The 14,942-nt window shown below is 44.9% G+C and overlaps 1 protein-coding gene across 1 annotated transcript in view; it reads right to left on the reverse strand.

Moving 5' to 3' along the window:
• The window catches only part of GNA13 (G protein subunit alpha 13), a 40,727-nt gene extending 31,360 nt beyond the window's left edge, over positions 1-9,367 (reverse strand). The window contains exons 1-2 of the mRNA XM_044247577.1: positions 8,977-9,367; positions 5,881-6,107 (exon numbers count right to left, since the gene is read on the reverse strand). Coding sequence (XP_044103512.1) covers positions 5,881-6,107; positions 8,977-9,259 — 510 coding nt within the window. The 5' untranslated portion in view covers positions 9,260-9,367. The remainder of the gene's footprint in view (positions 1-5,880; positions 6,108-8,976) is intronic.
• Between the last annotated feature and the right edge of the window lie 5,575 nt (positions 9,368-14,942).

A 14,942-nucleotide genomic window follows, 5' to 3' on the forward strand; every position in this document is an offset into this window, starting at 1 on the left:
GTGTTAATTATTTGTGTGCATGGGTGTTGGCCAGAAGAGGCTGGGCATGGAAGGAAAAAATGCTCCCCGGATGTAATGCTTGAGTGCTCCACAATGGTCCACCGGCCAGCACTGCGGACCAGGAGGTGGCAGACCAGGACTCCAGGGTCCAGTCTATCCTTTCATTAGCTGTGACCCAAAGCATCAAGAAACCTCTCTGCATCTGAACTTTTTCCTCTGGGAAATGGAGACAATAGCATGTATTTCATTCCTCTCACAGTGTTTTTAAAGGATTATATGGTAATATACGTGATAGGACTCTGAGAAGTACAAAGCGATTTTCATAAAATGTAAAGTAATTAGAAGTGATATAATTATCAGCCCTTGAATTGATTTTCTAGAGAAAGAAACTGGCACCCGTTTGGGGCTAGTCAGACAAGGTGTCCCAGCTTGGTCAGGCTGCTTCCTATCTGTGAACAAGGAAAAGGGACTATTCAATCCAGGGCGGCCTTTGGCAACTATGGTTTTCTTAAACTAAAGGCCACAAGCCTTTCTCCTGGGCTAGGTCCACTCAAGGAATTCTGAAACTGAAGTCTAGTTTTCATAACAAAACCATCTCTTGGCTTCATCTCTTAGTTGTTTAGTGAACATTTTCCAAGCAGCATAAATTACTATACCACTAGCTTTATTCAGCAGTAAAACGTAATAAAGCAGCACAGTAATCTACAACACCTGGCTAGAACCCAGACATCCCATAGCTAGTTAAGTTTTCACCAAAAAGATAAATAAATAAAAAAGATATAAACACAAACACACCAACATACTACGTCAAGAGATACACAAGCATATAAATGCACACATATCCAGACAATCTCACGAAATTGTATTATAACTATAAGCACATGCCAAAGCAGCCTCTCTCTTTTTAATATACAGTACTATATAGCTCTGGGTTGCTAAGATTTGGATAAAAAGGAACCACTTTCTTCCGATCGAAAATTCACCAAGAAGCAATTCTATCTATGGGGACCTAAAATTTTACTATCTCTGCAAAAAGATAGAATCTTTTTGTTAGATATGCTCAAGTGTTTTACCATAATCCTCGAATCCAGAGACAACAGGTTTTTTGCAACTTGAAGTCAAAACCCTGTTTTAATTTTATTCATGGAGAAAACAGACCAATTCCTTCCCCAACAGAAACATATTTTGCCACTGAAAGTAGTAACTGATTCATTTTTTAAAAGCCTATCCAAATTAGATTAAAGAATAAACCAGTGCCTTTAATTCTATAGCATTTCAAATCCATTTTGCAGAATAAATACAGAAATAAATGTTAGTCCCAACTGAAGTTCCTATTTTACTTAGCGCTCAGCTCTTTATAGGTCAATGAATGGGGCTAAATAGTTACTCTGTTGCCCAGAAGAGCAGCTCTGTCTTAGTGGATAAACTACCTCATCGGCTTGAAGAAGTGTAAAGTCCAGCACAAACTGTACTGCTTGAATAAGAAAAATTAAGTCTAACTGAAGGTACCACGATAACAAAGAAAATAACTTTGGTTTCAAGAACTGCAAAGAAAAACTGGTCATTACAGGAAGCTGTATTAGTGCTGACAAGTTAAAGTGTTTATAGAAACTAGGAAGCTCTGGAGTGTCCCTCCCAGTCATACACTTTCCTGCCCTATTTAACCAGTCCTGTTAACGTTGCTTACATTTCCAAAGAAGTAACTGAATATTAAATATCTAAAAAAATGAACTGACAAGGATTCCTGGCCATTTTGTTAGTTTTGCTCCTTTATCTGCAGTTACACACTTTCCAGCCAAGCCCTGACTCCCATCTCTAGTCATGTAAGTTACCGAATTCCCTGGCCACAGTCACCCGCTGTTCCAGAGGGGGTATCTCATGTGTGTAGTGGTAGGACATAGTGAACACACAGCCGAAGTTCAGCATCACAAATAGTTAATCCAGTGCTAAGAGATCGCTTCTGAATATGTATATCCCGGGAGCTGGTTTATAAGAATTAGAAAGGTATCTTAAAAGCTAGAAGAGCAATGTAAATCTTGGATTTTTCTTTTTTCACAGTAAACTATTTAGCTTACCCATAATGAAACTAACCAGAAAAGGAAATGTTTGCCTTTGGGAACTTGGAAAAGAAAACATTCATGTTTGTACCCGAAATTATTACTAACAAATGAATGGCTGGCTGGCTAAAAAGCTAAGCTGTGATCCCACTACCCTAACCCTTTTGCCTGGAAGACTGATTACAAGGCAGTTGCTCATCTTAAGCAAAGAAACCATAAAAAGGCTTAAAAACTATTCCTGTTTGGGTTGTTTTTGTTTTGTTCTGTTTTTTGGCATTTCAATTTGCATTAATAAATTTAATAATCGTTAGTTGAAACAAAAAAAGATGAATTTTATCTATCTGCTAACTCTTCTCTCTTCCCCTGATGGTTTTACTTTTACCTGTTTTTTTAATTTATAATTTTTTATTAACATGTAATGTATAGCCCCAGGGGTACAGGTCTGTGAATTGCCAGGTTACACACTTCACAGCACATACTCTCCCCAATGTCCATAACTCAACCACCTGGTTTTACTTTTTCTATCCAAGACTCAAGAATATACATTGTTAAAAAGAAAAATTATGACTGTAATATAAGGACTTCCCAGCTCCTAAAAAATTAACAGACTAGCGTACAGAAATGATTCCTATTTCCCAGAAGATAATGTGGGATGTTTCTTTTTTCCTAGAAGAACCTTATAATTCAGAATGTCTAAAAAAGGAGGAAATAAAATAAGTGTCAGGCTTATATGCTAGTGAGAGAGAAAAAGACAAGGCATACCAACGGAGCTTCTACTTTGCTGGGAGACCCAAACACAAGCACAAAAAAGTGGAGTACAGGCAACCACACAAGGGATGGAAGCAAGCACAGCAAGGAGAACACAGGGCACAGAGCCACATTCCAGCCGGAGGGCTGGAGAAAGCTCTGACCCTAAGGCACTGTTCCTCAAGACGGCCCAAAGAGCGAATTCATCCAAATCACTGATGACTATCTGCTATACATACGCATCACCAGGTCCCATCCCAGATTCCTGAATCAGAGCCTCTTGGGATGAGTCTAGAACTCTGCTTTTGTTTTGTTTTGTATTAAACAGGCATTCCAGTGAATCTGATGCAAGGGGTCTGCGGGCCCCATTTAGTCACACTGAAATGTGATTACCGTTCTTCTAAGTCAAGGGTAGGACCTACTGAATAGATAGAGTCGTGAAAAACCCTCACTGAAAGACCTTGTAAAGACAGCCACAGTAGCAGAAAATCAGGGTATGTGGAACTGAGAGGCTATCGGGTGTGTGAAGTAGTCTAATGAATACATTGTCGGAATCACAGGCAAGCTCGCTAGGCTTGACTCAAATAAAAAGTTGAACTCTGTTCTGGAGGTAATGGGGAAAGAACACAGCTTTCTGAACAAACCCGTGTGGTGTTTGAACAAGATTACCTAGGAGTCCAAGCAAGAGGTACTAAGACATTAATGGAAAGAGGGAAAGGAGGGAACGGATGCAAGAAATTTTTCATCAGTAGAAAACACAGGACTTGGGAATTTGCTGCATGTAGAGAAGAAAAGGAATTAAAGAGGACCGGCAGGAATATTTTAAATGAGCCAGGGGCCCTCTCGATGTCCACCACTGTGCCAAGCACCACACAGCAGCCAAAAGCACAAGAGTCACTAATTCAACGTAATACCTGAACTCCTCCTATACATTGATAGGCACCATTAACAATGCCAAGGATACACACAGGAAAAAAATTCCTGTCCTCCAGGAGTTTAAAATTACATCCTTCCCTGTTCCTCTCTTCTTCTGTCCCTACTTTTTATGGGGAAAAGTATTTCTGGAGCTTGTCACTCCTTGTGCTCAAGACCTTCTTTGTTCCTAAAGCATCAGCTGGGCCCAGTGAAGAACATGGAGGCCCTCACTCTGACTGGTTTTGGTTATTTGTTCTTAATGGCAAATACTCAGGAATGCTTTTTCTCTACTACATGACAGGACAGTCTTGATACAAAACTGTTAGAATGTAAACGTCCAGGGACGCCTGGGTGGCTCAGACGGTTAAGCCGCTGCCTTCAGCTCAGGTCATGATCCCAGGGCCCTGGGATTGAGTCCTGCATCCAGTTCCTTGCTCAGCTGTGAGCCTGCTTCTCTCTCTGCCTCTGCCTGCCACTCTGCCTGCTTGTGCGCTTTCTCTCTCTGACAAATAAATAAATAAATACGATCTTTAAAAAAAAAAGAAAGAAAGAAAAAAGAATGTAACATCCAAAAAAATCAAGTGTCAGTGAGGCCCAACTTCAATTAAATGGACTTACAGAACTTTCCCTCAGAAACCTTTAGAGTACAGCTGTTTATTCCTTCATCCAGTCAATACCAACCATACACTTTTGCAGCTGGATGCTGCAAAACCTTAGAGTGGAAAGCATGGTTTGTTCAAGAAAATGAATTAAGAAGAAAGGAGAATAAGCACACCTAAAAGCAAGACAGAGGTGACGAGAGACGAGAAACTGTGTGGAGGAACTATCGGCTATAAAATAAGAAAGAAAAAAAAAAAGGACAAAAGAGGACAAAAATCAACCACGGGTCTGAGAACTAGACAGAGGTCACTTGTCAAGTTAAATTCATAATTGTCAATATATAATGCTGCCAATGACTTGATTTTAATAATAACATGAGATAGTCTTTGCCTTTCATTAATGGACAAAGTACCTGATGAGATACACACACCCAAGAGGAAAACTATACAAGACAGTAGGTAACAGCAGCTACCATTGGACCGCGCCTGTGAGAGCCATAATGCAGAGAAAATAAAGATCCAAAACTCAGCTTTATAAAAAGCTGTCATGAACACAGTTCTAGAACTTTTAATAGCCAAGACAGCTTCTGAGTACAAACTGTTAACAGCAAAGACTGTCGGCTGTGGCTATGTATCGTTCTGTAGCCACACCCATAAGTGTGGATCACTTTAACGCCAATGACATCATCAAACAACTTTCTAAGCAGTTTTACTTTCAACTGTCACTTCTTTGGGATCATATTACAGTAAAACACTTCAAATCTGAACTACCTCTGAAGTGCATACAGTCTAGATTGTTATCATTCCTGGGATCTTTCCGGTCTTCGGCAAATAAAACCCAGAATACAATCAAAGCATTCACAATTAAACTGCAAAACACTTGATTAAAAAAAATTGATTTCAATCATTATTTGTGTATCTTTCACCTAGATCAGATCCTTTTCTTTTCCCACCCTCTCCACAGTGCTGTATAACAGCTATAAATGTTACAGTAGTCTAAGATTATTTTGCTTCTAAAGAAGAAATGTTTCGTAAAACGTGCTTGGAAACCTTAGAAAAACACACACATAGAATGCAACAATGACTTAAATGTTATCAAGGACTTTAATCTCTTTATAAATTAATCTGAATCATAAAAGGAGTACATCAAAAGGCCACACAGATGACACATCTGAACAACAAGGTGCAGTTACTGAGCTCACAGTCTGAGAACAAAAGATCAATTTTTCAGAAGGATGAATATTGTTGCTACAATTAGGAGGAAATTTTAAAAGTAGAATAAAATTAGGAGAAAGTACCTAAGAAAATCACTATCATCTCACTCACAAAAAAGAATAATGACCAATTACACATAACTGTTTCACCAAATCTCAGGGGTTTACTTTATTTTTATCTTGCTTTAGAAAGAAGCTCATCTATATAGCAATCCAAATTTCTGAGGCTAAAATTCTGGATAGATACATTTTAATGTGGAAGTCAGTGAAAAAAGGTATGTTACAATCAGTTACAGGTAAATGTTATTAAAATAAAATGACAACAATGTAAAAGAACAAATCTCTTACCAGTTGAAACTCTCGACGCCGGTCATAGGCATTCTGTATACCACTGTCTGCCCATAATGCTCTTATAACAGGGAGGTATTGCAAAAAAACTTGAGTTTCCACCATTCCCTTGGACGCATCGGAAGATCGGGTGTCAAAAGCCATCATCTTGTCTCCGTTGGCTTGGTTTGAGTTATCTCCCCACGGAATATGAAGCTTCTCTCGAGCATCTACCAGCACCCTCATACCTTTGTTTAAAAAGAAAGAGAAAGGTGTACTAGGAGTCATTAGATATTCTCACTGATTCTATTCCATTATTATCTTCTGAAGCTTCTTAACTACTCCAGCCCACCTCCTCCCAAACTGGAGACCAACACTGAAACAAACACCCTTAACTTCTCAGAGCTTAAAAAAAACTAACACGTGTTCACAATCCCAAGATTAGAGCCTTGAAAAGCAAATACTATTAACACAATTGTTCTTTTTGAATGATTTTAACATGTTCTAATTTATAAAATAACTTTTTATAAACTTTTAATAGAAGGTTGTCACGGGATGCCTGGGTGGCTCAGTTGGTTAAGCCGCTGCCTTTGGCTTGGGTCTTGATCCCAGGGTCCCTGGGATAGAGTCCCAAATTGGGCTCCTTGCTTGGCTGGGAGCCTGTTGCTCCCCCTGCTTGTGCTGTCAAATAAATAAATAAAATCTTAAAAAAAAAAAAAAAGGTAGTCACAAGAGAACCAAAACCAGTAAAGGATAAAGAAATCATGCTGCACAAGCCAACTTCCAAGCTCTGAAAAAAACAGCTGCAACTAAGATTTTCTGAGCCCCTCAAAGACATTTAAGAAATGCCAAGAGTCAAACATCACTCTGAGTTCGTCTGCTCCCTGAGCAGAACCCGGCTGTAACCCAATATCGAGTGGTTTCTCTCTCTCTTTTTAAGATTTTATTTATGAAAGAGATTGCACAAAGGAGCAGAGGAGCAAAGGGGGAGGGTGGGAGAGAATCCCAAGGAGACTCCAAGCTGAATTTGGAGCCTGATGCAGGGCTAGATCTCACAACTGAGATCATGAGCTGAGCCGAAAATCGAGTCAGAGATTAAGTCACCCAGGCGCCCCAACACCAAGTCTTCTAAGAACCAATTTGAAACTCAAAAACTCCCAAACCAAGCATCTAGTCAGTGTAAGTCACAGGAAAGCCTTAGATTTCCCCAAGAGGGAGGAAGAGCAACTGCAAAAAGTACATAGAAACAGAGAATTCAACTCAACAGAGCTTAATCCAAACCCAGGATTTCTAATCACTAAACTGTTATCTTTGGTCCCTCTTAATTAACAGTCACATGACTACTCCGTCAATTGTCTGGATAACATTTTGCTGTCAATCTTCTGAGCAATCCAACTCAAAAAAGCAGATGTCTAGTGACTTATTTCATCTCATAACCAATGCTCAAAGTAGGTCACACTTACGACCCAGTGCACAATAAGGACCAGGTGTTTACCTGGCCCATAATCAGTTAACATGCTAACCCTATTCATTGACATAACTCCTTAAGTTCATCGGCTTCAGGATACAAAGGTACTTTCAATTAAGGACTGCCAAGGCGGAGCCCTAAGCCTTGAAAGAGACCTTAATTAGTTTTATGCTCAACAGTAGAATGGGAAAAATACAACTGTTTTATAGAGCCTAACTGCAGCAATGCCAGGGCTCAGAGCTGGCTATCATCTGTGAGCTCCTGGCCTAATGCTCTTCTAATTACCCCACGACCCCCACCCCTCCACCCCCACCCCCTCGTGGGGGGTTGGGGGTGGTGGATATTTTTCCTCAACTCAATTCTGGGAGGGAAAAAAAAAAAACAGGTGATGAGAAGGTGTTGCTTAAGAACTTCCCAAACAAAAAAATCCCACTTAAAGAAACGCTGCTGGCAAATCTGCTGAAATCTGTATGTAGCAAACCCCTGGAGAACTGCTACCCAGATGGTGGCTTCCTGAGGCACCTGAAGTACCAGGCTCTGTATCTCAAATTTGCCAAAATGCCTAAACTAGAAAATGTTTGGTACTAAGAAAAATGAACTAATTGTCACTGAAATAAGAACCAACTTCTCCAATTCTCTGAAAGACCCAAAATTATCTGTGCATTTTTCACTTACAAACACCTTAATTAAAAACAACAAAAAAAAACTACTTGTCAAATAGAAGCAGAGCCTATGATCCAAGCCGACAGCCACTCACTGGCTCAACCTGTACAGGCTCCGCATCACTTTTTAGGCCAAAGATTCTTTATACCAAAGCACGACTTCATTTAAATAGGAGAGCAAGTGGTGGTACCCCCCGCACCCCAGTTATTAAGCAAAAAGGAGAGAGGAACGTGTTGCATAGTGATTGCAGGCAAAACATCCTGCCCGACCGTGACAAGGGGGCGAAAAACCACTCGTGCTAATTTTTTCAGACTCACTGTATGGGTCTACTCTTTCCTGATGCCAGCCCAGTACACAGGACTCCGTGAAGTTGCGTTATCTTTGCCCAAAAGGGCCCAGGAACTGTCACCCTTCGCCCTTGACAAGTCTCGGGCAAAAGTTTCCTTACTGAGACGGTTCCAGGACTCCCTCGCTTAGGAGGTGGCCAAAGAAGCAGGGAGTTGGGAGCAGCCCCGACCCCATGTGACTCGGGTCACCCACCCGGGGCGGCGAGGTTGGGCAGGCAGTGCCGGGCCGGCGGATGGGGGTGAGGGTCCGGGGTTGACTCCTGGGTCTCTGGGCCTCGTCTGGAGGAAGGCAGGCGCGATCACCCAGGACCCCGAGAAGCCCGGCTCGCCTCACTTCCCTCTCGGAGGGGACGAGGCCAGCGGCGGGGGGTGGGGTGAGGGACCACCCATGACCCCCTCTCGAACGGCAAGGGGGAAAGCGGGGCGCCCTCGGGCATCCTCTCCCCGAGGGCGCGAGGGCTCCCGGCGCAAGCAGGACCGGCGCGCCCCCTTCCCGCCCGCCCGCCGGGCCCCGTCCTCCGCCAGGGACAGGAGCGAACGAGGGCGGTGCCCGACCCCGCGCCGGCCGCCTCCGCCCCCCCAACCCCTCTGCCCGGCCCGGCCCCGGCCCACGGTCTCCGCGCGACCCCCGCCCGGCACCTTTAATCACGTTGCTGTAGATGGTGGGGCGGAACTCCTCGCGCGCGCGCTGGTCGAAGTCCTGCCCGTGGATGATCCGCATCTGCTTCAGGAAGGTGGACTTGCCGCTCTCGCCCGCGCCCAGCAGCAGGATCTTCACGAGCCGCTTCACGTAGGTCTTCTCCCGGGACAGGCATTTGTCGATCTCCTTGGACTTGCGCTGCTGCTCGGCCTCGCCGCTCGTCAGCACGCAGCCCGGGAAGCACACGGACAGCACGGACCGCGACGGCAGGAAGTCCGCCATCTTGCCGCCGCCGCCGCCGCCTCGGCGGGCCCCTCCGGCTCCCTCCACCTCCTCCTCGGGCGGCGGGCGGCTCCTGCAACGAGGCTCGAGGGCGGGGAGCGCAGCGGCGGCCCGAGCGCGCCCGCGGAGGGAGGGAACCAGCGAGTCACCTCGCAGGGCGGGCCGGGCAGGGCGGGCCGGGCGAGCCGGGGAGGGAGGGAAGGAGGGCGGGCCCAGGAGGGGCGGTGGCCCCCTGGCGTGCGCGCGCCCGCCACCTCCCGGGAGCGCGCACGCACGCACGCCGCGGCCGCTTTCCAGCCTCCCCGGCCTCCACGGGTCACGCTCGAGCCCGGCGCGCGCGGGGGTGGGGGCAGCTGGGAATGGTCACGTGGTCTCCGGCCGGTCCGGGCGCGAGCAGGCGGAGCCCGACTTTCTGTTTCCCTTTAATCAGCTGCCTTCACTGACGGGCAGAAGCCTCTTCCCGGAACCCTGGAGGCCCGAGACCAGGTCCCAGACACAGCCCTTTGGGCTCTCCTACCGCTCTCCACGCTCTGACACCTGGGTTACGTGCCCGCCGCCTCCTGTCCCCCTTCGCGCGCCTAATTTCGAGCCCCTTGCCGCGAGCGGTATTCAGACCGCGGGCGCGAGTCTGGAAGGTTTTAGTGCATTTTCTGGAGGTGGTTTCTCGGACATCCTGCTCTCCCAAGCCCAGAGTGATACCCAGACATCATCAGGCCCCCATCCCCCTTTTTGCAGACCCTGCAAAAGACTCTCAGGGGAGGAAACTGGGGTTGTCATTAATCTGAGACGTGCGAGGCGGCGGGGGGGGGCGGTTAATGTCTCATTAATGTGGATTCCCACTCGAGTTGTCGCACTGAAGTCAGTGGATGGTGGCTGCGGAGGGTGAGGTCATGGTGAAAATCCCCCTAAACCGGACACTGTGAAGCAGACTCTTCCCTACAAGGAAACAAGCAGATAAGCAAACAGACCGAGGACCGGAGCAAGCAAATTTTCGGTTTCCTGCCAGATTACAGAGGATGTGACCAGCCAAGGGACTTTTTTCTGCCCTAAGAGCAGATTTAGGCCAGGATACCTGAAAGGGCTGCTAGGGGACCAGGGACAAGTGGCAGCTGGATTGACAGACTGCGTAGCAAGGACCCCAGAAGCCAACTTCTCTATTCTCGGTATTTAGTGGCAAGTGGAAACAGCCGTTTTGGTTTCTCTCTTCTGTGCAGGGCAACGGCAGTGCTCCTTGATTTGGGCCTCTGTAACTCCAAAGCTGCCTCTGTGTTGGGGAGCTGAGGTAAGAGGTTGGCACTCTGAGTTGGCCCATGACAGGTTTAAATGAAAAAAATCAGTGCCAGTCTACTGTCAGGTTGGCTTAATGGCTGAGAAGCCTCGTGACTCAGTAACTAGGCTGCAATGAACAATGGCTGTAGTAGGATTATCTCCTGTTGTCCTGGCTTATCCCAGAGGGTGGAAAATCCACAATACACAAAGCAGAATAGGTCCAGCTCCAGTATCTATGGATGGATAGGGTCAGAATCACGAGGTGGTGCCTTCACACAAAATGTATGGTAAAAGCCTGACCCTGGATGGAAAATCTCTCTAGAGTCTCAGTTGTGTTCAGGAGGCCCCACTCTCCAACATCTGCCCACAACCAGAGAGCAGGTTTGGCCCCCACGCACCATTTCTACGTGGACTCCAGATGCTAATCTGAGCTCTTCTGCAAAATCAGGAGGGATGCCTGTAAGTTAAGCGGGGAACATATATTCTTTTTTCTTTGTCCAAAAGTGTGTGCAGCATAATGGAGAACCAAGGATGCCCAGGAGGCAGGAAGGTTTTCCTGCCTGGCCGGTTCATGTTATGACATGCAGAGTAGCAGCGAAAGCCCTTCAAAGCCCAGCGTGTAACCTTGTGCTGGAACAAGGTTGGCTCAGATCAGACCTAGCTGCTATAGTCGGTGTTTCTGAAAAATAGACACCTTTGGGCCCAGCCTGAGGTTTGGTTAGAGCAGTCCCACTGCTTCTGTCTGATAATCAAGTCTGCCTTGAAGTTATAAGAATGAAAGTAGATTAGAGGTTTGGGGTTCCTGAGAAACTTAAACATAGACCTGCCACATGAGCCAGTAATTTTACTCATAGGTGTATATAAAAAAATCATTGAAAATAGGTATTCAGACCAAAAATCATACACCCGTGTTTATGGCAGCACCATTCAGAATAGCCAAAAGATGAAAACACCCCATGTATCCATCAATGGATGAAGGGATACACAAAATGTAGTATATCCATAAAATGGAATTGTTTGCCATAAAAAGAAACGGGATACTGATGGACAGATGCTATAATATGGATGAACCCTGAAGACATTATGCTAAGTGGAAGAAGCCAAATATTGTAAGGTTCCACTTGTAGGAAATGTCCAGAACAGACAAATCCATAGTCACAGTGGATTAGTAGCTGCCAGGAGCTAGAAAGAGGGAAGAACGGGGAGTGACTGCTTATGGGGACAGGGTTTCCTTGTGGGGTGATGAAAATGTTTAGGAACCAGACATTGCGATGGTTGCAGAAGATCATGCATGTACTAAATGCCCTGAATTGTATACTTTAAAATGGTCAAACAGGGACGCCTGGCTGGCTCAGTGGGTTAAAGCTTCTGCCTTCTGCTCAGCTCTTGATCCCAGGGTTCAGGGATTGAGCCCCGCCCCGCATTGGGCTCTCTGCTCGGCAGGGAGCTTGCTTCCTCTTCCCTCTATGCCTGCTTCTCTGCCCACTTGTGATCTCTGTCTGTCAGATACAAAATAAAATCTTTTAAAAAATAAAAAAAAATAAAATGGTCAAACAATGAATTTGATGTCATGTGAATTTTACCACAATAAAAAAAATGAGGTGGGGAAAATAATATTTTCTATAAAAGAAAAGGCATCATGTAACAGTAAAGCACTCACAGCTAGCCAATGAATGAACGTGTGATTGTGTTTGTTTTAATATAACAAGGTAAGTGATCTCTACCAAAAGGAAGTGTACTTTAGCAGCTGTTTCAGGTTACATTGTAATGATATCAGTGATATTTTAATTTCCGGATAGATTGTTTCGTAACTGAAAAAGAAAATCTGAACTTCTTTTTGTTTTGTTTTTTGTCAGAGAGAATGAGCACAGGCAGACAGAGGCAGAGGGAGAAGCAGGCTTCCCACTGAGCAAGGAGCCCAATGTGGGACTTGATTCCAGGACACTGGGATCATGACCTGAGCTGAAGGCCGTCGCTTAACCAAATGAGCCACCCAGGCATCCTGAAAATCCAAATTTTTTAAGGGAGTAGAGTCTACTGGTTAGAATTGAATCTGCTGGGTGCTCTATTTCCAGTAGAGCCAGATGTTAATTCTTTGGAAACATCTGTCTTTGTTGCTAGCGCATATATCCATGTGCAGATAAGGGGTTCAGATGCCCTGAGGAGCTGTGATAAAATCATCCAGTGGCTGATTAGGTGCAATGCTCTATTCCTTCTGGAAACCCAAGGTATGGTGGCAAACAGTCTTGCAAGATAAATAGTGAAGGGAGGACTAAAAATGTAGAAACATATTTCTCAGTGGCTTCTCTTCTCTGACATGGTCACTTGGAGAAGGATACCAGCCCTTTCCAGCAATACTGCCAATTTTTGAAACCAACCACGGCCACTCTCCTGTTGAAACTGAAAGACAGGCTTCCTATCTTATTGTCACAGCTTTTTTTTTTTTTTTTTTTTTACAATTTTTAAAAAATGGCATTATTTCGCTCATTTACCAACCTTCGTGCCAAATACGTTGGAGCTATTTACAAAAATCACTATTATCCAGAAAGGACAAGAATTTCTCACCCTCAGACATATTCAAAAGAATATGCCAGAAGCTCTACGAACAATTCCAAAAGAGGAGTTAAAAAAACCTTTTTTTTGGAATGATGGAAAATATAATTTAAGTAAGTGATTCCCCTGTCCAAGCAAGTATTCACCACTCAGGAAAGGACACCACCCTTCTAGGTATATTTATTTAAAAGTCAGTCATGTAACTCGGTGGTTAAGCCTTGTGCTAATTTTCTAACAAAGATGACAACATATCCGACATTCTCGCCATACAACTCCATTTGGCCTCCTCAGTAATATAAAATAGGTCGATTCTAATTATTTCTTACCCATAAAACAGGCATAGGTTTTTCATATCTTCCTTGCTCATACTAGAAAAAGAAGGGGATTCCCTAGCCCTTCTGTGACACAAATCCCTTATATGTGTGTAATGTTTGAAACGCCCCAAAGCACTTTAACCCACTTTTATCTCCTTCTCTGCTCCCAATAGCCTGACTAGGAACACCCAGTACTACCCTCACTCCCCTCCTGTCTCACACTGGGAGGCTGACCGGAAGAAAAGTGACACACTCTAAGCCTCATTCAGTCCGACCAGCTGCAGGGCCCGAACCAGGAATGACCCTTTTTTGACTCTGAGTCCAGTGCTCTTCCGAGAGGCCACAATTGCACTAGTGCCCCGGATGTCCAGATTTAAAAAAACAAGTAGCTAACTAACTGTGCTTAACCATGAGGCACACAGAGTCCAATAGTCTGGTGGGCTGGTTGGTCGGTCGGTCGATTTCTCCAGAATTTTTGCAGCTGGCTGTCATCTTGAAGTTCACCAGCTCTTAGGCTGATTCTGGTAAGATGTTCCATACTTTGAGATCAGCCCCTGGTTTGTCAAATGTTCCAGGTGGCCGATGTAGAAATTAGAAAAGAGGAGCGGAGCTTATGGCAATATTTACATGATGCGTAAAAAAACCCCAGACGTTCCCTTAACGTGAGTTAGAGACAAAGAGGCGACTTTCTTGGGTGATGAAATGTGCCTCTCATGTGGAAAGTTTTGTGTGAAACGAGGCATGTGGAACTGCATTGTTGGTGGGGGTTTTTGTTGTTGTTGTTGTTGTTGTTGTTCTTAGTGGAAAACATGACTTTAATTACCGGTTGTATTTTTCTCAGCCTCTGAGAAGGATCCCCGAGCTGCTGGTGACCAGCTGTGACCTTACTCGGCTTATCTGAAGTCAGAAGCCAGTGCTGTCTTCAAGACACAAGCCAGCACCCATAGAAATTCTTACACCTTGCTGGCTGCCCCGGACTCATTTATGGGCAGTCTATTTATATGACACTAACAAAAAGCTTTGCCTGTAAATCTGAGATTCTTTCTGAGAAACGCAAAACATCCTGCTCAGTCCTTCTCCTTTAGTTCCCCTCAGAGCTTTTAAAGACGAGGGATATTTTTTAGTTCTATTGCCTGTAAATGGACTGCCCCTTGCCAGAAACAGGTACCTTGAACGTGAGTTCTGTTTCTCCAGAGAGGCTGAAGGCTGCAAAGTCTCAATTTCTTCCTGCATCTTCACATTTTCTGACCCAAGCTGGGTGGATGCAGTTTTCTTTCCCTCAGAATACTGGAGTGTGTGCTTGGACCTGCTGTTTCCAGAAACCACGCTCCTGGCCAGCTGGCTAGCCAGGTCGCCTCTCCTGGTGCAAATAATGTCATCCAAGCCTCTTGTCTCCAAACTCCTGTGTCAGCTGCTAAGGAAAGCAGGGCTAGATCATGGGAGGATTCAGGGAAAGGCCGCTGCTGAGTCAAAATCACAGAATCGAAGGTCTAGAAACAGAAGCTGTGTCACCAAGGTTCCTGTCTTTTGCTTTAGTAATTAGCTTT

The sequence above is a fragment of the Neovison vison genome, chromosome 5, assembly GCF_020171115.1.
Source record: "Neovison vison isolate M4711 chromosome 5, ASM_NN_V1, whole genome shotgun sequence".
In the NCBI taxonomy this organism is placed as follows: domain Eukaryota; kingdom Metazoa; phylum Chordata; class Mammalia; order Carnivora; family Mustelidae; genus Neogale; species Neogale vison.